The sequence below is a fragment of the Procambarus clarkii genome, chromosome 20, assembly GCF_040958095.1.
Source record: "Procambarus clarkii isolate CNS0578487 chromosome 20, FALCON_Pclarkii_2.0, whole genome shotgun sequence".
In the NCBI taxonomy this organism is placed as follows: Eukaryota; Metazoa; Arthropoda; class Malacostraca; order Decapoda; family Cambaridae; genus Procambarus; species Procambarus clarkii.
This window is the reverse complement of record NC_091169.1, coordinates 29,039,215-29,063,873: the sequence shown is the minus strand read 5'-3', so window position 1 is coordinate 29,063,873 and position 24,659 is coordinate 29,039,215. Positions and strand designations below refer to the sequence as shown.

General features: G+C 37.8%; 1 protein-coding gene across 2 annotated transcripts in view; it reads left to right on the top strand.

The window, feature by feature from the left end:
• The window catches only part of LOC123755361 (zinc-regulated GTPase metalloprotein activator 1), a 92,509-nt gene that overhangs the window by 42,731 nt on the left and 25,119 nt on the right, over positions 1 to 24,659 (top strand). Inside the window, exon 5 of one of the 2 annotated variants that reach the window (XM_045737913.2) lies at positions 14,812 to 14,871. The exons of the other annotated variant lie outside the window; for it this stretch is intronic. Within the exon in view, the coding sequence (XP_045593869.1) occupies positions 14,812 to 14,871 (60 nt within the window). The remainder of the gene's footprint in view (positions 1 to 14,811; positions 14,872 to 24,659) is intronic. 2 annotated transcript variants of the gene reach the window in all.

The following is a 24,659-nucleotide window of genomic DNA, read 5'->3' as shown; positions in this document are numbered from 1 at the left end:
GTCAAGTAAGAAAATATTGTCAAAGATATCTATCATCGTCGTTCTTAACTTCCATTTATACTTTGTGGAGCACTAAAAATAGTCAAATGTAACTTTTTCAACACTTTCGTAACTAAAATTATATGTCGTTAAGTAAGAAAAATAGTCAAAGGTGCTCTCCGTAACACCAAAGTTACTCTTCGAGATAACAAAAAGACGTTCTCAAACACTCAAAAATTTACTCGCATCCTCAAACTTATTCTCAGAGTCATCAAAAAGTTAATCTCAGTTATCAAATGCTATTCTCCAAGTAGCCTTTCATTCATCAGAGAACTTTCTAAGACATCTTCGTTCATTAAAGTTAATCTCAGAGGCATAAAAGTTATTCTGTCATCAAAAAGTTATTCTCTGAGCTAACAAAATACTACTCATGTTCTCAAAGACATTCTCCAATTCATCAAAGTTGTTTCAAAGACATCAAAGTTAATCTCAGAGTTATCCAAAGACATTCTCAAAGTCATCTAAAGTTATTCTCTAAGACATCAAAGTTATTCTGTCATCAAAAAGTTATTCTCTGAGCTAACAAAATACTACTCATGTTCTCAAAGACATTCTCCAATTCATCAAAGTTGTTTCAAAGACATCAAAGTTAATCTCAGAGTTATCCAAAGACATTCTCAAAGTCATCTAAAGTTATTCTCTAAGACATCAAAGTTATTCTAAGAGTTATCAAAAGTTATTCGCAGTCATGTTATGTTATTCTCTAACTCACTTCCATTCATCAAAGACAATCTCTAAGCCCTCAAAGTTATTCTCTAAGACAGCAAAGTCATTCCCAGAGTCATCAAAAAGTTATTCTTCGAAACATAAAATTTGCTCTGTAAGATATCTTCGTTCATCAAACTTATTCTCAGAGATATCTAAAGTTATTCTCAGAACAATCAAAAGTTATTCTAAGACAACAAAAGTTATTCTCAGAGCTACCCAAAGCTATTCTCAGAGTCACCTTCGTTCGTCAGAGAAACTTTCAAAACATCTTTGTTCAACAAACTTGTTTTCAAAGTCATCAAAAGTTAATCTAAGACATCTGCTTTCATCAAAGTTATTTTCAGAGACATCTAAAGTTATTATGTAAGACATAAAAGTTATTCTCAGAGACATCAAATGTTATTCTCGAAGTCATCAAAGATATTTTCAGAGACATCTAAAGTTAATTTCTATGTTATAAAGTTATTCTCAGAGACATCTAAAGTTAATCTTGGCCATCAAAGTTGTTCTCTAAACATCAATGTTGTTCTCCAAGACATCAAAGATGTTCTCAAAATCATAAAAGTTATTCCCAGAGCTATCAAAGTTATTCTCAAAGTCATCAAAGTTATTCAAAGAGCTAACAAAAGTTATTCTCTAAGTAACCTTTCGTTCATCAGAGAAGCTTTCTAAGACATCTTCGTTCATCAATGTTGTTCTCTAAGACACCTTCATTCATCAAAGAAACTCTCCTTCTTCCATCATGTTATTCTTTAAGACATCTTCAGTCATAAAATTTTCTCTCCAAAATGTAACTAGTTCAGCTTTTCATACCAAGCCTGCACTTGTTAAAATATATTTTCGCAGTCACGTTACCCTAAAACTGTTCTCTGAACTATCCTAACTTAACTTACCTTACCTTACCTATCTTACCTAACTTTACCTATCTTACCTAACTTAACCTGCTTAACCTATCTTACCTAACTTTACCTATATTACCTTACCATACCTTACCTATCTTACTGACTTTACCTATCTTACCTAACCTTACCTATCTTACTTAACATACCTTACCTATCTTACTGACTTTACCTATCTTACCTAACTTAACCTGCATAACCTAACTTTACCTATGTTACCTTACCTACCTTACCTATCTTACCTAACCTAACCTAACCTAACTTTACCTATGTTACCTTACCTTACCTACCTTTCCTAACTTAACCTGCTTAACCTATCTTACCTAACTTTACCTATGTTACCTTACCTACCTTTCCTAACTTAACCTGCTTAACCAATCTTACCTATCTTACCTATCTTACCTATCTTACCTAACTTTACCTATCTTACCTAACTTTACCTATGTTACCTTACCTTACCTTACCTACCTTTCCTAACTTTACCTATCTTACCTAACTTACCTACATTACCTAACTTAACTTAACCTGCATAACCTAACTTTACCTATGTTACCTTACCTTACCTAACTTATATAACTTATCTTACCTATCCTAACGTAACCTAACTTGCTTTACCTAACTTAATCTTACATTCCCAAACTGATGTATCCTAACTTACCTAGTCAAACCAGACATGATCTAACTTAAGTATTCCTTCTTGTCTTTGTGTTTCGTCAATCATTGTCTCATATTCATTTACTCATTTCATTAGTTAATTTCTCAAATGGTCACTTATGCATTTCAAGTGCTATTTGTTAGAGATTGGATATTTAAGCATTTCAAAGAATTATAATTTCTCAAATTGACGTTTTTGCATTTCAAGTGTTATTTGTTTAAGATTTGGTGTTTAAGCATTTCAAAGAATTTTTGTTATATATGGGCATTTACTCATTTCAAGGGATAATTTCTCAAATGGACGTTTTTGCATTTCAAGTGTTATTTGTTTAAGATTGGGTGTTTAACCATTTCAAAGGATTTTTGTTATATATGGGAAACTTACTCGTTTCAAGGGCTAATTTCTCAAATGGTCATTTTTGCAGATCAAGGGTTATTTGTTAAAGTTCATCAAGTTGCCCATAAGTTGTATTTATTATGTTTGTTATCATATGTTCTTATTCCCCAACCCCTTAACCTAACCTCTTGTAATCTTAGTGTATTTAGTAGGTTCTATCTTATGTTCTTATTCCCCAACCCCTTAACCTAACCTCTTGTAATCTTAGTGTATTTAGTAGGTTCTATCTTATGTTCTTATTCCCCAACCCTTTAACCTAACCTTTCAGATGTAGTTTGTGGTGTTTTTGACGTATTTGTTGAATATATTATCCTTTTCCTAACCTTTCAGATGTAGCTTTGTTTCTCCTTTTGTATATTTTTACCCAAACCCACCATCCCACTTAACCTTCTTTCCTTCTTTACTTTGTTTTCACATATAAGTTCATTCTTTATCTTAGTAATAATAAAAATTACAATAGTAAAGAATCAGATCTACTAAGACTTGAAATTGAGAAACAAGAGCTCAAGGGAGTGAGAGCATGAAAGAAGAGCAAGGAGTAAGAGAGAGGGGGAGGAAGAGAGAGAATAAGGAAGAGAGAATGAGAGAGAGTGTGGGCATGGGGGAACTAAGACTTGAATTGAGAAAAAGAAAAACTAAGTGAATGAGAGTGAGGGTGTGAGAATGGGAGAACTAAGACTTGAATTTGAGAAACAAGAGAGCATTTGAGCAAATGAGGGAGAGAGGGGGAGGAAGAGAGAGAATAAGGAAGAGAGAATGAGAGAGAGTGTGGGCATGGGAGCACTAAGACTTGAATTTGAGAAAAAGAAAAACTAAGTGAATGAGAATGAGGGTGTGAGAATGGGAGAACTAAGACTTGAATTTGAGAAACAAGAGAGCATTTGAGCAAATGAGGGAGAGAGGGGGAGGAAGAGAGAGAATAAGGGAGAGAGATAGAAAAGGAGGGTTAGAAGGAGTGGGAGTAAAACAAAGTAAAAGAAGGAAAGAAGGTTAAGTGGGATGGTGGGTTTGGGTAAAAATATACAAAAGGAGAAACAAAGCTACATCTGAAAGGTTAGGAAAAGGATAATATATTCAACAAATACGTCAAAAAACACCACAAACTACATCTGAAAGGTTAGGTTAAAGGGTTGGGGAATAAGAACATAAGATAGAACCTACTAAATACACTAAGATTACAAGAGGTTAGGTTAAGGGGTTGGGGAATAAGAACATAAGATAGAACCTACTAAATACACTAAGATTACAAGAGGTTAGGTTAAGGGGTTGGGGAATAAGAACATATGATAACAAACATAATAAATACAACTTATGGGCAACTTGATGAACTTTAACAAATAACCCTTGATCTGCAAAAATGACCATTTGAGAAATTAGCCCTTGAAACGAGTAAGTTTCCCATATATAACAAAAATCCTTTGAAATGGTTAAACACCCAATCTTAAACAAATAACACTTGAAATGCAAAAACGTCCATTTGAGAAATTATCCCTTGAAATGAGTAAATGCCCATATATAACAAAAATTCTTTGAAATGCTTAAACACCAAATCTTAAACAAATAACACTTGAAATGCAAAAACGTCAATTTGAGAAATTATAATTCTTTGAAATGCTTAAATATCCAATCTCTAACAAATAGCACTTGAAATGCATAAGTGACCATTTGAGAAATTAACTAATGAAATGAGTAAATGAATATGAGACAATGATTGACGAAACACAAAGACAAGAAGGAATACTTAAGTTAGATCATGTCTGGTTTGACTAGGTAAGTTAGGATACATCAGTTTGGGAATGTAAGATTAAGTTAGGTAAAGCAAGTTAGGTTACGTTAGGATAGGTAAGATAAGTTATATAAGTTAGGTAAGGTAAGGTAACATAGGTAAAGTTAGGTTATGCAGGTTAAGTTAAGTTAGGTAATGTAGGTAAGTTAGGTAAGATAGGTAAAGTTAGGAAAGGTAGGTAAGGTAAGGTAAGGTAACATAGGTAAAGTTAGGTAAGATAGGTAAAGTTAGGTAAGATAGGTAAGATAGGTAAGATAGGTAAGATTGGTTAAGCAGGTTAAGTTAGGAAAGGTAGGTAAGGTAACATAGGTAAAGTTAGGTAAGATAGGTTAAGCAGGTTAAGTTAGGAAAGGTAGGTAAGGTAAGGTAACATAGGTAAAGTTAGGTTAGGTTAGGTTAGGTAAGATAGGTAAGGTAGGTAAGGTAACATAGGTAAAGTTAGGTTATGCAGGTTAAGTTAGGTAAGATAGGTAAAGTCAGTAAGATAGGTAAGGTATGTTAAGTAAGATAGGTAAGGTTAGGTAAGATAGGTAAAGTCAGTAAGATAGGTAAGGTATGGTAAGGTAATATAGGTAAAGTTAGGTAAGATAGGTTAAGCAGGTTAAGTTAGGTAAGATAGGTAAAGTTAGGTAAGATAGGTAAGGTAAGGTAAGTTAAGTTAGGATAGTTCAGAGAACAGTTTTAGGGTAACGTGACTGCGAAAATATATTTTAACAAGTGCAGGCTTGGTATGAAAAGCTGAACTAGTTACATTTTGGAGAGAAAATTTTATGACTGAAGATGTCTTAAAGAATAACATGATGGAAGAAGGAGAGTTTCTTTGATGAATGAAGGTGTCTTAGAGAACAACATTGATGAACGAAGATGTCTTAGAAAGCTTCTCTGATGAACGAAAGGTTACTTAGAGAATAACTTTTGTTAGCTCTTTGAATAACTTTGATGACTTTGAGAATAACTTTGATAGCTCTGGGAATAACTTTTATGATTTTGAGAACATCTTTGATGTCTTGGAGAACAACATTGATGTTTAGAGAACAACTTTGATGGCCAAGATTAACTTTAGATGTCTCTGAGAATAACTTTATAACATAGAAATTAACTTTAGATGTCTCTGAAAATATCTTTGATGACTTCGAGAATAACATTTGATGTCTCTGAGAATAACTTTTATGTCTTACATAATAACTTTAGATGTCTCTGAAAATAACTTTGATGAAAGCAGATGTCTTAGATTAACTTTTGATGACTTTGAAAACAAGTTTGTTGAACAAAGATGTTTTGAAAGTTTCTCTGACGAACGAAGGTGACTCTGAGAATAGCTTTGGGTAGCTCTGAGAATAACTTTTGTTGTCTTAGAATAACTTTTGATTGTTCTGAGAATAACTTTAGATATCTCTGAGAATAAGTTTGATGAACGAAGATATCTTACAGAGCAAATTTTATGTTTCGAAGAATAACTTTTTGATGACTCTGGGAATGACTTTGCTGTCTTAGAGAATAACTTTGAGGGCTTAGAGATTGTCTTTGATGAATGGAAGTGAGTTAGAGAATAACATAACATGACTGCGAATAACTTTTGATAACTCTTAGAATAACTTTGATGTCTTAGAGAATAACTTTAGATGACTTTGAGAATGTCTTTGGATAACTCTGAGATTAACTTTGATGTCTTTGAAACAACTTTGATGAATTGGAGAATGTCTTTGAGAACATGAGTAGTATTTTGTTAGCTCAGAGAATAACTTTTTGATGACAGAATAACTTTGATGTCTTAGAGAATAACTTTAGATGACTTTGAGAATGTCTTTGGATAACTCTGAGATTAACTTTGATGTCTTTGAAACAACTTTGATGAATTGGAGAATGTCTTTGAGAACATGAGTAGTATTTTGTTAGCTCAGAGAATAACTTTTTGATGACAGAATAACTTTTATGCCTCTGAGATTAACTTTAATGAACGAAGATGTCTTAGAAAGTTCTCTGATGAATGAAAGGCTACTTGGAGAATAGCATTTGATAACTGAGATTAACTTTTTGATGACTCTGAGAATAAGTTTGAGGATGCGAGTAAATTTTTGAGTGTTTGAGAACGTCTTTTTGTTATCTCGAAGAGTAACTTTGGTGTTACGGAGAGCACCTTTGACTATTTTTCTTACTTAACGACATATAATTTTAGTTACGAAAGTGTTGAAAAAGTTACATTTGACTATTTTTAGTGCTCCACAAAGTATAAATGGAAGTTAAGAACGACGATGATAGATATCTTTGACAATATTTTCTTACTTGACGAAAACATAATGGCTGTTACGAAATGATGAATATGACTTTTTCTGTTGATTGATGGATAATTTTAGTTATGAAATGACAATGAAACATGAAGAAGTAACTATTTTTAGTTGACCGATGAATACTTTTAGTTGAGCAAAAGCCAAAACATGATGAACATGACTTTTCTGATGATTGGCAGATAATTTTAGTTATGAAATGACAATGAAACATGATGAACACGGTTATTTTCTGATGAATGGGGAATATGTTTAGTTAAGAAATGATGAAAGTTATTATTTTTAGTTGATTGACGATGGATAAAAGCTAGTTATGAACAGTTTTGGAAAGTTTCCTTTGACAATTTTTCTTGATGAAACATAGCGCCTGTTAAGAAAGTGCTGAAAAAGTTTCCTTTGACAATTTTTAGCTAAGAGAAAGGTTGTTTTAGTTAAGAACAGTGTTGAATGAGGCTATTTCTGACTATTTTTAGTTGACTGGATAATAGGTTTAGTTGAGAAATGACGAAAGTGACTATGTTTTAGTTTGATTGGCGAAAAATTTTTTTAGTTAAGGAACGTTAAATAACATGTAAGGGGAAAACCCAGAGAACATATGGGGAACATGGCAAAGAACACATGTAAGAAAAGTTGATGAATACAGTGAACATGCTGGGAATATGAACTTACAGAGAACATGAAAACATGATAAGGAGAATAGGGATTACAAAGAATGAACAATGGACTTGTAAAGAACATGGAGAATATGACAAAGAATGTAGAAAACATGTAAGTGAAGGTGAAAAAACGAAGTGATCTTGTGAGGAACATGAACTTGTAGAGGAACATGAATATTGCAAAAGAACACAAAATATGGAAGTTAGCATGAATATTGAGTATAAAAGTTGTAAAGAGAACATGTGATGAACATGAAAACATAGAAAATATGACTAGAATTTGTAGAGAAAGTAATGAGACTAAGAGAAAGATTACAGAAAAAATGGAGATACTTGTGAAAATATGAACTGAATGGGACTGTGAACATTTGAAGAACATGGAGTGAACACAGAAAACATGGACAAAATGTGAAGAACACAGCTGAATATAGAGAAAATATGCAAATACAGTATGATTATTGAGGTTTTGATACGTTGGGGATTGATATGTTGGGGATGAGAAGGGTAAAGTAATTACTCAGATAAACAGATAGGCTGGAGAGGGACTTGATCGAATATATTTATGTCTGATGATCTAAGGCTGAGGAAATGGAGCTTTGCTAATGTCCAGATTAATTTTACTACGTTAGAAAATAAGGTGATCTTAAATCTCAGGTGATTTAGTTGGAAAATAAAGAACTTGCACAAATGAACTAAGCTGGGGCACAAGAGTTGAAACTTGATAACTGAACTGGTTTTTATTTACTATGTCTGAAAATGTAGTTGGGTGATTTGGACTGAGAGTAATGAATTTACAGGAGTGAACTTGGACAGAGGACAAGAGCTAGAGTTTTATAATTGTTTTCATCATATTTACTATGTCTGAAATACAGAGGGTAAAAATTTCAGGGAAATTGATGGGTTATTTACAAAGATACGAAAGAGAATTAAGGCGGGGACGAGAGCTGGAGCTCGATAACTGACTTGATTTTATTTACGGTGTCTGAAATACAGAGGGTAAAAATTTAAGGGAAATTGATGGTTTATTTACAAAGACTTGAGGGTGGAAGAGGGTGGGGGACGAGAGCTGGAGCTCAGTAACTGACTTGATCTTATTTACTAACTTTGAAGTATGTCTGCTTTTAATTTTAGGGAAATTGATGGGTTATTTACAAAGATACGAAAGAGAATTAAGGCAGGGGACGAGAGCTGGAGCTCGATAACTGACTTGATTTTATTTACGGTGTCTGAAATACAGAGGGTAGAAATTTCAGGGGAATTGATCTGTTACTAACGAAGATACGAGAGAGAGCTAAGGCGGAGGACAAGAGCTGGAGCTTGGTAACTAATTACTGTATTGAACTACATTTGAAATATGATTATTTTTAAATTTTAGAGGGATTGGAATGATAGTATTCTTTATACGACAGGGGACTAAGGTGGGGAACGTGAGCTAGAACTTGCTTGCTTACTAACATGATTTATTTGTGTAAAACTGACTTGCTTAATGAAAAGGAGCAAACATACTGACTTGCTTAATGAAAAGGAGCAAACATACGATGTTGGAAAATAGTTGAACTGAATGAAACGAGAGAGAGAGAGAGAGGAGGGACGGTTGAGATATTATGAGAAGATAACATAAGATAAGAGGTCTGGCTGTCCGGGCGTAAAGTAAACACAGGTGAGGCGACAGATTTGCGAGGTAAGGGGGGAGGGAGGGGGGTGTGATGTACGAAACCCTGAAAACAATGACTTACACAGGTGATTTTCTAAATTTATATGAATAACTAAGGCTTACATAGACGATTTTGTAAGTTGAAAACATGTAAAATATGTCCGTAGAGTTCTCCTGGAAGCCCTAAAGAGCTACATACGTTATTTGAATTTCTCCCATAAGGCTTTAACAAACTTCTAAGTCTCGGAAATTATTTTTCTCATAAGAAATCCTTACTTCTAAATCTGCGACTGACAAAATTTACCTGAAACCCTTGGGGCCCACAGGGGATTTTCTAAATTTACCTGAAACCCTTGGGGCGCAAAGGGGATATTTGACCTGAAAAAAAAATGGGGACCTGTGGCGCTTACACCCCACAGGGGTCCTCTGGCAAAAAAAAAAAAATGGGGACCTGTGGCGCTTACACCCCACAGGGGTCCTCTGGCAAAAAAAAAAAATGGGGACCTGTGGCGCTTACACCCTACTACTCTCCCCCCCCGCAGAGGCTGCTGCAGGGGCCCCCCACAGATGCTGCTGCAAGGCCCCCACAGAGACTGCTGCAAGGCCCCCACGGAGACTGCTGCAGGCCCCCCCCCCCCACAGAGGCTGCTGCAGGCCCCCCCCCCCACAGAGGCTGCTGCAGGGCCCCCACAGAGACTGCTGCAGGCTCCCTCCCCCACAGAGGCTGCTGCAGAGCCCCCACAGAGGCTGTTGCAGGGCCCCCACAGAGGCTGCTGCAGGGCCCCCCACAGAGACTGCTGCAGGCCCCCCTCACAGTGGCTGCTGCAGGGCCCCCACAGAGGCTGCTGCAGCCCCCCCCCCCCACAGAGGCTGCTGCAGGCCTCCCCCCACAGAGGCTGCTGCAGGCCCCCCCCCCACAGAGGCTGCTGCAGGGCCCCCCACAGAGACTGCTGCAGGCCCCCCCCCCCCCCACAGAGGCTGCTGCAGGGCCCCCACAGAGGCTGTTGCAGGGCCCCCACAGAGGCTGCTGCAGGGCCCCCACAGAGGCTGCTGCAGGGCCCCCACAGTGGCTGCTGCAGGGCCCCAACACTGCCCCACCCCCCACAACAGCCCACCACAAAGGCTACAGTAGGACCCACACTGCGTCCCACCACACAGACTGTACCGGGACTCTCCCTCCTCCACCATAGCAACCCGCCATTAACCAAATATTACACTCCAAACTGAATTTTCTACACTAACCTTGAGCCAATTTGTGGATGAATATCTTAACCGGTTTCTGGTCTTTGTGATTTGTGGTGTTGAAGGGTACTCCCAGCGACTAGTACTCACCTGAGTGTGCCTACTGGCTCAAGCACACCAAGCAGGTCTTAGTTTAATGCAACATTCTCTGAACACCTTGTTCTTTTAATTGTAATTAAGGTTTTGTAACTACAGTGGTTAGCTTAACTACTTCGTATAAACCATTCCACTTGACAAGTCTAAAACTGATGGAAGTGCCTTTTGATATCCCCGTGACTCATCTGTGTATAATTTCCCTATCTGCCCCTCGTTCTGCTGTTCCTCGCTATGAATATTACTTTTTTTGTCAATCTGATCTATTTCCATTATTATCTTATATGTTGTCGTGGCAGACTTATTTTTCCTCTCCTGTGTCGTGAGATGTAGTTTCCTTAGTCTTGCTGATGGGTTCCGTCCCTCAAATCTGGAAATGATCCTTGTTGTATATCGTTGAATTGTTCTAGCCAAGTCATGTGCCTTTTCAGATGGTGGGTTTCCACACTGGGGTTCCATGCTCAAGAAGGGGCCTCACATATGCTAAAAATGGGACCCGAAAGGCTTCCTTTTCCAAAATTCCTGAAGGCTTCACGGACATTTGCTAATTTTGTATATGCAGGGCCCCCCTTCTGACGTTCTGGGTGTTTACCCCATGCTCTTTGACGTTTTCTGATGCAGATCTTCATTCTATATTGCGTTATGGGTCTTCTTTCTCCTGTTCATACTTTCATAACTTTGCATTTGACTGAGTTAGAGTCCAACAGCCATTTCTTAGACCACCTCTGGAGGTGTAAAAAATTTTTTAAATGGTAGACCGTCTGTTTGTTCTGCATCATCTGCTAAGACTGTAATAAAGGATCCAAAGACGGGTCTCAGGACCACCATGCAAATGTACGTATATGTGTGTTGTAATGCTGCTGCTGTTTATATGTCCCCCCTCCACCCCACCCCTCTTCTCACACTACTCTCCCTCCACTCCTCTTCTCACTCCTCCCCCTTTTCACTCTACTCTCCCCTCCACTCCTTCCCCTCCTCTCCTTCTCCCTCTTCTTCCCACCCCTGCCCCCTTCTCTTACCATCCCTCTACCCCTTCCCATTCTTCCTCTTTCCCTCTCCGCCCTCCCCCTCATCTTTTCGCCTGTCCTCTTCTCCATCTTCCCTCTCACCCCTTCCCCTCATCTTACATCTTTACTCTATATCTTCATCACTCTATATCTTCATCACCATAACCATATTCACTACTCTCTTAATCTTCCCTACTCAATATCTTCATCACTATAAGCCGAATTAATTCATTTCATCATTTTTGAGTAAATCATGAAAAATGTGTGTAAACTACATGAGAAAACTCCACGGTAAACAAACCCGCGATTTCATTTCGGACTTCATGAAAATCGCACTAGATGTTTAGGGTTAGATTCTGATGTTTCTTATTTTCTTAAAAGTATTTAACTTTAGCCAATCCTACCCAGCCTATGTCTGTCCCAAGCCGCAGACAATTTCCCCTGCAAAGTTGGGTGAGGCTAACTCATAGCACTTGGACTCCAACCTTAGCCAGACACTGACAGATAAACAGACAAAAACATTGATATAGATTGAGGAGGATTATATGAGATAAGAATTTATTCCACATGAGGGGAAACAGAACAAGGTGGAAGTTGGAAACATAAAATACAACAAAATAAATTACTAAGCAGTAAACAATTGGTTTACTAGATTGGACATTAGAACGTTTAAAGGAATAACTGCACCAGGTACCCAAGAGCTAAACTTCACTCCCTGTAGATATTATAGTACTGTACTGTACTCACCATCCAGGTAGATCTCACTCTCCAGCTGCTTATCCATCCAAAAGAGGGAAGCGATAGGCCCTGTCACCAAAAAAAGAAATTTAAAATCTGCCGCTTGATATATCTGATAAAAATTAAGCAAAATTCAATACACAGTACACGTTTAGTCCATAAATTTAAAATGAATTTAATATATAAAGGTACAGTGCCTTATATTTTCCATCCAAATCATAAGAAGTGCAGAAATTTAATGATGAATTTGCAATAACTGGAAGGTTGCATTACTCAAAAAAGCAGCATTTCTGTAGGAGCCCCGGTGGCTTCCTGGAGCTACTATTTGCTGAACGGTACCATCTACCAGGTCGCATCAGCCGCGGAGTTCTATAGACCTACTGGGGACCATCACCAGAACCTGGCTTACTGACAGAGGCCAACCCGTTCTCGCAAATTTAATAAGTCAATATTGACTTATTAAATATGTGCATAGGTGACATACTTAACATAATAGTTTCCCTTGAAAAGCTTCATAGAAAACACCGACCTTACCTAACCTACTTAGTATGTTAAAATAAGCATCTTATAGCTTCGTAATTACAATTGTTACTTAACCTATTATAGGTTAAGTAATAATTGTAATTACGAAGCAATAAGATGCTTATCTTAACATACTAAGTAGGTTAGGTAAGGTCGGTGTTTTCTATGAAGCTTTTCAAGGGAAACTATTATGTTAAGTATGTCACCTATGCACATATTTAATAAGTCAATATTGACTTATTAAATTTGCGAGAACGGGTTGCAGAGGCACAGGGGGTGATGACATTTATTGACATCGTCTCACCACGGAAGACAATCAGAGTCAGCGAGTCGGAAGAAAACATTGCTAGCTTAAATGGAGACCGAAGCCTCGAACCCCGCCTAAATAACTCCCCCCAACTATAAACAAACATCAAATTCTATCGGAACTAGCGCGAGCTTGTTCACCCCATCTCCCCCACTCAACCCGTCCTCGACTCAAGTCCATTACATCCAGCGGTCGCATTCATACATTTTTACATGCTGTTCATTCAAAATGGGAATTTTTTCAATATAAATTAATATTATAATATATTAGCATCTTGTACATATATAGGCATAGGTTAGGTTAGGTTAGGTGTTTAGGTTCTGTTGGCGATTATTTGTATTTGTAGTAGGTGGGTGAAGCATTTATAGCGTTGTGATTCGAACACAAGTCGTCAGTGAAGCACTTGTTCCGGATATGTTCGAACGTCATCAGTTGAGTCGTGTGTAAACCGCTTTTCATTCATAAACAGGGGGTTTGGCGGGTGCATGGAATCACTTTTGGATCTTTGTTTGGAGGACGGGCTGCCACAAGTGGGGGCAGCCCGTCCTCCAAACAAAGACCCAAATGTGATTCTATGCACCCGTCAAACCCCCTGTTTATGAATGAAAAGCGGTTTACACACGACTCAACTGATGACGTTCAAACACTTCCGGAGCAAGTGCTTCGCTGACGAATTTTGTTCAAACCACAATACTGTAAATGCTTCACCCACCTACTACAAATACAAATAATCGCCAACAGAACCTAAACACCTAACCTAACCTAACCTATGCCTATATATGTACAAGATGCTAATATATTATAATATTAATTTATATTTGAAAAAATTCCCATTTTGAATGAACAGCATGTAAAAATGTATGAATGCGACCGCTGGATGTAATGGACTTGAGTCGAGGACGGGTTGAGTGGGGGAGATGGGGTGAACAAGCTCGCGCTAGTTCCGATAGAATTTGATGTTTGTTTATATAGTTGGGGGGAGTTATTTAGGCGGGGTTCGAGGCTTCGGTCTCCATTTAAGCTAGCAATGTTTTCTTCCGACTCGCTGACTCTGATTGTCTTCCGTGGTGAGACGATGTCAATAAATGTCATCACCCCCTGTGCCTCTGCAACCCGTTCTCGCAAATTTAATAAGTCAATATTGACTTATTAAATATGTGCATAGGTGACATACTTAACATAATAGTTTCCCTTGAAAAGCTTCATAGAAAACACCGACCTTACCTAACCTACTTAGTATGTTAAGATAAGCATCTTATTGCTTCGTAATTACAATTATTACTTAACCTATAATAGGTTAAGTAACAATTGTAATTACGAAGCTATAAGATGCTTATTTTAACATACTAAGTAGGTTAGGTAAGGTCGGTGTTTTCTATGAAGCTTTTCAAGGGAAACTATTATGTTAAGTATGTCACCTATGCACATATTTAATAAGTCAATATTGACTTATTAAATTTGCGAGAACGGGTTGGCCTCTGTCAGTAAGCCAGGTTCTGGTGATGGTCCCCAGTAGGTCTATAGAACTCCGCGGCTGATGCGACCTGGTAGATGGTACCGTTCAGCAAATAGTAGCTCCAGGAAGCCACCGGGGCTCCTACAGAAATGCTGCTTTTTTGAGTAATGCAACCTTCCAGTTATTGCAAATTCATCATTAAATTTCTGCACTTCTTATGATTTGGATGGAAAATATAAGGCACTGTACCTTTATATATTAAATTCATTTTAAATTTATGGACTAAACGTGTACTGTGTATTGAATTTTGCTTAATTTTTATCAGATATATCAAGCGGCAGATTTTAAATTTCTTTTTTTGGTGACAGGGCCTATCGCTTCCCTCTTTTGGATGGATAAGCAGCTGGAGAGTGAGATCTACCTGGATGGTGAGTACAGTACAGTACTATAATATCTACAGGGAGTGAAGTTTAGCTCTTGGGTACCTGGTGCAGTTATTCCTTTAAACGTTCTAATGTCCAATCTAGTAAACCAATTGTTTACTGCTTAGTAATTTATTTTGTTGTATTTTATGTTTCCAACTTCCACCTTGTTCTGTTTCCCCTCATGTGGAATAAATTCTTTATCTCATATAATCCTCCTCAATCTATATCAATGTTTTTTGTCTGTTTATCTGTCAGTGTCTGGCTAAGGTTGGAGTCCAAGTGCTATGAGTTAGCCTCACCCAACTTTGCAGGGGAAATTGTCTGCGGCTTGGGACAGACATAGGCTGGGTAGGATTGGCTAAAGTTAAATACTTTTAAGAAAATAAGAAACATCAGAATCTAACCCTAAACATCTAGTGCGATTTTCATGAAGTCCGAAATGAAATCGCGGGTTTGTTTACCGTGGAGTTTTCTCATGTAGTTTACACACATTTTTCATGATTTACTCAAAAATGATGAAATGAATTAATTCGGCTTATAGTGATGAAGATATTGAGTAGGGAAGATTAAGAGAGTAGTGAATATGGTTATGGTGATGAAGATATAGAGTGATGAAGATATAGAGTAAAGATGTAAGATGAGGGGAGAGGGGGTGAGAGGGAAGATGGGAGAAGAGGACAGGCGAAAAGATGAGGGGGGAGGGCGGAGAGGGAAAGAGGAAGAATGGGAAGGGGGTAGAGGGATGGTAAGAGAAGGGGGCAGGGGTGGGAAGAAGAGGGAGAAGGAGAGGAGGGGGAAGGAGTGGAGGGGAGAGTAGAGTGAAAAGGGGGAGGAGTGAGAAGAGGAGTGGAGGGGAGAGTAGTGTGAGAAGAGGGGTGGGGTGGAGGGGGGGACATATAAACAGCAGCAGCATTACAACACACATATACGTACATTTGCATGGTGGTCCTGAGACCCGTCTTTGGATCCTTTATTACAGTCTTAGCAGATGATGCAGAACAAACAGACGGTCTACCATTTAAAAAATTTTTTACACCTCCAGAGGTGGTCTAAGAAATGGCTGTTGGACTCTAACTCAGTCAAATGCAAAGTTATGAAAGTATGAACAGGAGAAAGAAGACCCATAACGCAATATAGAATGAAGATCTGCATCAGAAAACGTCAAAAGAGCATGGGGTAAACACCCAGAACGTCAGAAGGGGGGCCCTGCATATACAAAATTAGCAAATGTCCGTGAAGCCTTCAGGAATTTTGGAAAAGGAAGCCTTTCGGGTCCCATTTTTAGCATATGTGAGGCCCCTTCTTGAGCATGGAACCCCAGTGTGGAAACCCACCATCTGAAAAGGCACATGACTTGGCTAGAACAATTCAAAGATATACAACAAGGATCATTCCAGATTTGAGGGACGGAACCCATCAGCAAGACTAAGGAAACTACATCTCACGACACAGGAGAGGAAAAATAAGTCTGCCACGACAACATATAAGATAATAATGGAAATAGATCAGATTGACAAAAAAAGTAATATTCATAGCGAGGAACAGCAGAACGAGGGGCAGATAGGGAAATTATACACAGATGAGTCACGGGGATATCAAAAGGCACTTCCATCAGTTTTAGACTTGTCAAGTGGAATGGTTTATACGAAGTAGTTAAAGCTAACCACTGTAGTTACAAAACCTTAATTACAATTAAAAGAACAAGGTGTTCAGAGAATGTTGCATTAAACTAAGACCTGCTTGGTGTGCTTGAGCCAGTAGGCACACTCAGGTGAGTACTAGTCGCTGGGAGACCCTTCAACACCACAAATCACAAAGACCAGAAACGGTTAAGATATTCATCCACAAATTGGCTCAAGGTTAGTGTAGAAAATTCAGTTTGGAGTGTAATATTTGGTTAATGGCGGGTTGCTATGGTGGAGGAGGGAGAGTCCCGGTACAGTCTGTGTGGTGGGACGCAGTGTGGGTCCTACTGTAGCCTTTGTGGTGGGCTGTTGTGGGGGGTGGGGGCAGTGTGGGGGCCCTGCAGCAGCCACTGTGGGGGCCCTGCAGCAGCCTCTGTGGGGGCCCTGCAGCAGCCTCTGTGGGGGCCCTGCAACAGCCTCTGTGGGGGCCCTGCAGCAGCCTCTGTGGGGGGGGGGGGGCCTGCAGCAGTCTCTGTGGGGGCCCTGCAGCAGCCTCTGTGGGGGGGGGGCCTGCAGCAGCCTCTGTGGGGGGAGGCCTGCAGCAGCCTCTGTGGGGGGGGGGGGCTGCAGCAGCCTCTGTGGGGGCCCTGCAGCAGCCACTGTGAGGGGGGCCTGCAGCAGTCTCTGTGGGGGCCCTGCAGCAGCCTCTGTGGGGGCCCTGCAACAGCCTCTGTGGGGGCTCTGCAGCAGCCTCTGTGGGGGAGGGAGCCTGCAGCAGTCTCTGTGGGGGCCCTGCAGCAGCCTCTGTGGGGGGGGGGGCCTGCAGCAGCCTCTGTGGGGGGGGGGGGCCTGCAGCAGTCTCCGTGGGGGCCTTGCAGCAGTCTCTGTGGGGGCCTTGCAGCAGCATCTGTGGGGGGCCCCTGCAGCAGCCTCTGCGGGGGGGGGAGTAGTAGGGTGTAAGCGCCACAGGTCCCCATTTTTTTTTTTGCCAGAGGACCCCTGTGGGGTGTAAGCGCCACAGGTCCCCATTTTTTTTTTTTTTGCCAGAGGACCCCTGTGGGGTGTAAGCGCCACAGGTCCCCATTTTTTTTTCAGGTCAAATATCCCCTTTGCGCCCCAAGGGTTTCAGGTAAATTTAGAAAATCCCCTGTGGGCCCCAAGGGTTTCAGGTAAATTTTGTCAGTCGCAGATTTTAGAAGTAAGGATTTCTTATGAGAAAAATAATTTCCGAGACTTAGAAGTTTGTTAAAGCCTTATGGGAGAAATTCAAATAACGTATGTAGCTCTTTAGGGCTTCCAGGAGAACTCTACGGACATATTTTACATGTTTTCAACTTACAAAATCGTCTATGTAAGCCTTAGTTATTCATATAAATTTAGAAAATCACCTGTGTAAGTCATTGTTTTCAGGGTTTCGTACATCACACCCCCCTCCCTCCCCCCTTACCTCGCAATCTGTCGCCTCACCTGTGTTTACTTTACGCCCGGACAGCCAGACCTCTTATCTTATGTTATCTTCTCATAATATCTCAACCGTCCCTCCTCTCTCTCTCTCTCTCGTTTCATTCAGTTCAACTATTTTCCAACATCGTATGTTTGCTCCTTTTCATTAAGCAAGTCAGTATGTTTGCTCCTTTTCATTAAGCAAGTCAGTTTTACACAAATAAATCATGTTAGTAAGCAAGCAAGTTCTAGCTCACGTTCCCCACCTTAGTCCCCTGTCGTATAAAGAATACTATCATTCCAATCCCTCTAAAATTTAAAAATAATCATATTTCAAATGTAGTTCAATACAGTAATTAGTTACCAAGCTCCAGCTCTTGTCCTCCGCCTTAGCTCTCTCTCGTATCTTCGTTAGTAACAGATCAATTCCCCTGAAATTTCTACCCTCTGTATTTCAGACACCGTAAATAAAATCAAGTCAGTTATCGAGCTCCAGCTCTCGTCCCCGCCTTAATTCTCTTTCGTATCTTTGTAAATAACCCATCAATTTCCCTAAAATTAAAAGCAGACATACTTCAAAGTTAGTAAATAAGATCAAGTCAGTTACTGAGCTCCAGCTCTCGTCCCCCACCCTCTTCCACCCTCAAGTCTTTGTAAATAAACCATCAATTTCCCTTAAATTTTTACCCTCTGTATTTCAGACACCGTAAATAAAATCAAGTCAGTTATCGAGCTCCAGCTCTCGTCCCCGCCTTAATTCTCTTTCGTATCTTTGTAAATAACCCATCAATTTCCCTGAAATTTTTACCCTCTGTATTTCAGACATAGTAAATATGATGAAAACAATTATAAAACTCTAGCTCTTGTCCTCTGTCCAAGTTCACTCCTGTAAATTCATTACTCTCAGTCCAAATCACCCAACTACATTTTCAGACATAGTAAATAAAAACCAGTTCAGTTATCAAGTTTCAACTCTTGTGCCCCAGCTTAGTTCATTTGTGCAAGTTCTTTATTTTCCAACTAAATCACCTGAGATTTAAGATCACCTTATTTTCTAACGTAGTAAAATTAATCTGGACATTAGCAAAGCTCCATTTCCTCAGCCTTAGATCATCAGACATAAATATATTCGATCAAGTCCCTCTCCAGCCTATCTGTTTATCTGAGTAATTACTTTACCCTTCTCATCCCCAACATATCAATCCCCAACGTATCAAAACCTTCAATAATCATACTGTATTTGCATATTTTCTCTATATTCAGCTGTGTTCTTCACATTTTGTCCATGTTTTCTGTGTTCACTCCATGTTCTTCAAATGTTCACAGTCCCATTCAGTTCATATTTTCACAAGTATCTCCATTTTTTCTGTAATCTTTCTCTTAGTCTCATTACTTTCTCTACAAATTCTAGTCATATTTTCTATGTTTTCATGTTCATCACATGTTCTCTTTACAACTTTTATACTCAATATTCATGCTAACTTCCATATTTTGTGTTCTTTTGCAATATTCATGTTCCTCTACAAGTTCATGTTCCTCACAAGATCACTTCGTTTTTTCACCTTCACTTACATGTTTTCTACATTCTTTGTCATATTCTCCATGTTCTTTACAAGTCCATTGTTCATTCTTTGTAATCCCTATTCTCCTTATCATGTTTTCATGTTCTCTGTAAGTTCATATTCCCAGCATGTTCACTGTATTCATCAACTTTTCTTACATGTGTTCTTTGCCATGTTCCCCATATGTTCTCTGGGTTTTCCCCTTACATGTTATTTAACGTTCCTTAACTAAAAAAATTTTTCGCCAATCAAACTAAAACATAGTCACTTTCGTCATTTCTCAACTAAACCTATTATCCAGTCAACTAAAAATAGTCAGAAATAGCCTCATTCAACACTGTTCTTAACTAAAACAACCTTTCTCTTAGCTAAAAATTGTCAAAGGAAACTTTTTCAGCACTTTCTTAACAGGCGCTATGTTTCATCAAGAAAAATTGTCAAAGGAAACTTTCCAAAACTGTTCATAACTAGCTTTTATCCATCGTCAATCAACTAAAAATAATAACTTTCATCATTTCTTAACTAAACATATTCCCCATTCATCAGAAAATAACCGTGTTCATCATGTTTCATTGTCATTTCATAACTAAAATTATCTGCCAATCATCAGAAAAAGTCATGTTCATCATGTTTTGGCTTTTGCTCAACTAAAAGTATTCATCGGTCAACTAAAAATAGTTACTTCTTCATGTTTCATTGTCATTTCATAACTAAAATTATCCATCAATCAACAGAAAAAGTCATATTCATCATTTCGTAACAGCCATTATGTTTTCGTCAAGTAAGAAAATATTGTCAAAGATATCTATCATCGTCGTTCTTAACTTCCATTTATACTTTGTGGAGCACTAAAAATAGTCAAATGTAACTTTTTCAACACTTTCGTAACTAAAATTATATGTCGTTAAGTAAGAAAAATAGTCAAAGGTGCTCTCCGTAACACCAAAGTTACTCTTCGAGATAACAAAAAGACGTTCTCAAACACTCAAAAATTTACTCGCATCCTCAAACTTATTCTCAGAGTCATCAAAAAGTTAATCTCAGTTATCAAATGCTATTCTCCAAGTAGCCTTTCATTCATCAGAGAACTTTCTAAGACATCTTCGTTCATTAAAGTTAATCTCAGAGGCATAAAAGTTATTCTGTCATCAAAAAGTTATTCTCTGAGCTAACAAAATACTACTCATGTTCTCAAAGACATTCTCCAATTCATCAAAGTTGTTTCAAAGACATCAAAGTTAATCTCAGAGTTATCCAAAGACATTCTCAAAGTCATCTAAAGTTATTCTCTAAGACATCAAAGTTATTCTGTCATCAAAAAGTTATTCTCTGAGCTAACAAAATACTACTCATGTTCTCAAAGACATTCTCCAATTCATCAAAGTTGTTTCAAAGACATCAAAGTTAATCTCAGAGTTATCCAAAGACATTCTCAAAGTCATCTAAAGTTATTCTCTAAGACATCAAAGTTATTCTAAGAGTTATCAAAAGTTATTCGCAGTCATGTTATGTTATTCTCTAACTCACTTCCATTCATCAAAGACAATCTCTAAGCCCTCAAAGTTATTCTCTAAGACAGCAAAGTCATTCCCAGAGTCATCAAAAAGTTATTCTTCGAAACATAAAATTTGCTCTGTAAGATATCTTCGTTCATCAAACTTATTCTCAGAGATATCTAAAGTTATTCTCAGAACAATCAAAAGTTATTCTAAGACAACAAAAGTTATTCTCAGAGCTACCCAAAGCTATTCTCAGAGTCACCTTCGTTCGTCAGAGAAACTTTCAAAACATCTTTGTTCAACAAACTTGTTTTCAAAGTCATCAAAAGTTAATCTAAGACATCTGCTTTCATCAAAGTTATTTTCAGAGACATCTAAAGTTATTATGTAAGACATAAAAGTTATTCTCAGAGACATCAAATGTTATTCTCGAAGTCATCAAAGATATTTTCAGAGACATCTAAAGTTAATTTCTATGTTATAAAGTTATTCTCAGAGACATCTAAAGTTAATCTTGGCCATCAAAGTTGTTCTCTAAACATCAATGTTGTTCTCCAAGACATCAAAGATGTTCTCAAAATCATAAAAGTTATTCCCAGAGCTATCAAAGTTATTCTCAAAGTCATCAAAGTTATTCAAAGAGCTAACAAAAGTTATTCTCTAAGTAACCTTTCGTTCATCAGAGAAGCTTTCTAAGACATCTTCGTTCATCAATGTTGTTCTCTAAGACACCTTCATTCATCAAAGAAACTCTCCTTCTTCCATCATGTTATTCTTTAAGACATCTTCAGTCATAAAATTTTCTCTCCAAAATGTAACTAGTTCAGCTTTTCATACCAAGCCTGCACTTGTTAAAATATATTTTCGCAGTCACGTTACCCTAAAACTGTTCTCTGAACTATCCTAACTTAACTTACCTTACCTTACCTATCTTACCTAACTTTACCTATCTTACCTAACTTAACCTGCTTAACCTATCTTACCTAACTTTACCTATATTACCTTACCATACCTTACCTATCTTACTGACTTTACCTATCTTACCTAACCTTACCTATCTTACTTAACATACCTTACCTATCTTACTGACTTTACCTATCTTACCTAACTTAACCTGCATAACCTAACTTTACCTATGTTACCTTACCTACCTTACCTATCTTACCTAACCTAACCTAACCTAACTTTACCTATGTTACCTTACCTTACCTACCTTTCCTAACTTAACCTGCTTAACCTATCTTACCTAACTTTACCTATGTTACCTTACCTACCTTTCCTAACTTAACCTGCTTAACCAATCTTACCTATCTTACCTATCTTACCTATCTTACCTAACTTTACCTATCTTACCTAACTTTACCTATGTTACCTTACCTTACCTTACCTACCTTTCCTAACTTTACCTATCTTACCTAACTTACCTACATTACCTAACTTAACTTAACCTGCATAACCTAACTTTACCTATGTTACCTTACCTTACCTAACTTATATAACTTATCTTACCTATCCTAACGTAACCTAACTTGCTTTACCTAACTTAATCTTACATTCCCAAACTGATGTATCCTAACTTACCTAGTCAAACCAGACATGATCTAACTTAAGTATTCCTTCTTGTCTTTGTGTTTCGTCAATCATTGTCTCATATTCATTTACTCATTTCATTAGTTAATTTCTCAAATGGTCACTTATGCATTTCAAGTGCTATTTGTTAGAGATTGGATATTTAAGCATTTCAAAGAATTATAATTTCTCAAATTGACGTTTTTGCATTTCAAGTGTTATTTGTTTAAGATTTGGTGTTTAAGCATTTCAAAGAATTTTTGTTATATATGGGCATTTACTCATTTCAAGGGATAATTTCTCAAATGGACGTTTTTGCATTTCAAGTGTTATTTGTTTAAGATTGGGTGTTTAACCATTTCAAAGGATTTTTGTTATATATGGGAAACTTACTCGTTTCAAGGGCTAATTTCTCAAATGGTCATTTTTGCAGATCAAGGGTTATTTGTTAAAGTTCATCAAGTTGCCCATAAGTTGTATTTATTATGTTTGTTATCATATGTTCTTATTCCCCAACCCCTTAACCTAACCTCTTGTAATCTTAGTGTATTTAGTAGGTTCTATCTTATGTTCTTATTCCCCAACCCCTTAACCTAACCTCTTGTAATCTTAGTGTATTTAGTAGGTTCTATCTTATGTTCTTATTCCCCAACCCTTTAACCTAACCTTTCAGATGTAGTTTGTGGTGTTTTTGACGTATTTGTTGAATATATTATCCTTTTCCTAACCTTTCAGATGTAGCTTTGTTTCTCCTTTTGTATATTTTTACCCAAACCCACCATCCCACTTAACCTTCTTTCCTTCTTTTACTTTGTTTTACTCCCACTCCTTCTAACCCTCCTTTTCTATCTCTCTCCCTTATTCTCTCTCTTCCTCCCCCTCTCTCCCTCATTTGCTCAAATGCTCTCTTGTTTCTCAAATTCAAGTCTTAGTTCTCCCATTCTCACACCCTCATTCTCATTCACTTAGTTTTTCTTTTTCTCAAATTCAAGTCTTAGTGCTCCCATGCCCACACTCTCTCTCATTCTCTCTTCCTTATTCTCTCTCTTCCTCCCCCTCTCTCCCTCATTTGCTCAAATGCTCTCTTGTTTCTCAAATTCAAGTCTTAGTTCTCCCATTCTCACACCCTCACTCTCATTCACTTAGTTTTTCTTTTTCTCAATTCAAGTCTTAGTTCCCCCATGCCCACACTCTCTCTCATTCTCTCTTCCTTATTCTCTCTCTTCCTCCCCCTCTCTCTTACTCCTTGCTCTTCTTTCATGCTCTCACTCCCTTGAGCTCTTGTTTCTCAATTTCAAGTCTTAGTAGATCTGATTCTTTACTATTGTAATTTTTATTATTACTAAGATAAAGAATGAACTTATATGTGAAAACAAAGTAAAGAAGGAAAGAAGGTTAAGTGGGATGGTGGGTTTGGGTAAAAATATACAAAAGGAGAAACAAAGCTACATCTGAAAGGTTAGGAAAAGGATAATATATTCAACAAATACGTCAAAAACACCACAAACTACATCTGAAAGGTTAGGTTAAAGGGTTGGGGAATAAGAACATAAGATAGAACCTACTAAATACACTAAGATTACAAGAGGTTAGGTTAAGGGGTTGGGGAATAAGAACATAAGATAGAACCTACTAAATACACTAAGATTACAAGAGGTTAGGTTAAGGGGTTGGGGAATAAGAACATATGATAACAAACATAATAAATACAACTTATGGGCAACTTGATGAACTTTAACAAATAACCCTTGATCTGCAAAAATGACCATTTGAGAAATTAGCCCTTGAAACGAGTAAGTTTCCCATATATAACAAAAATCCTTTGAAATGGTTAAACACCCAATCTTAAACAAATAACACTTGAAATGCAAAAACGTCCATTTGAGAAATTATCCCTTGAAATGAGTAAATGCCCATATATAACAAAAATTCTTTGAAATGCTTAAACACCAAATCTTAAACAAATAACACTTGAAATGCAAAAACGTCAATTTGAGAAATTATAATTCTTTGAAATGCTTAAATATCCAATCTCTAACAAATAGCACTTGAAATGCATAAGTGACCATTTGAGAAATTAACTAATGAAATGA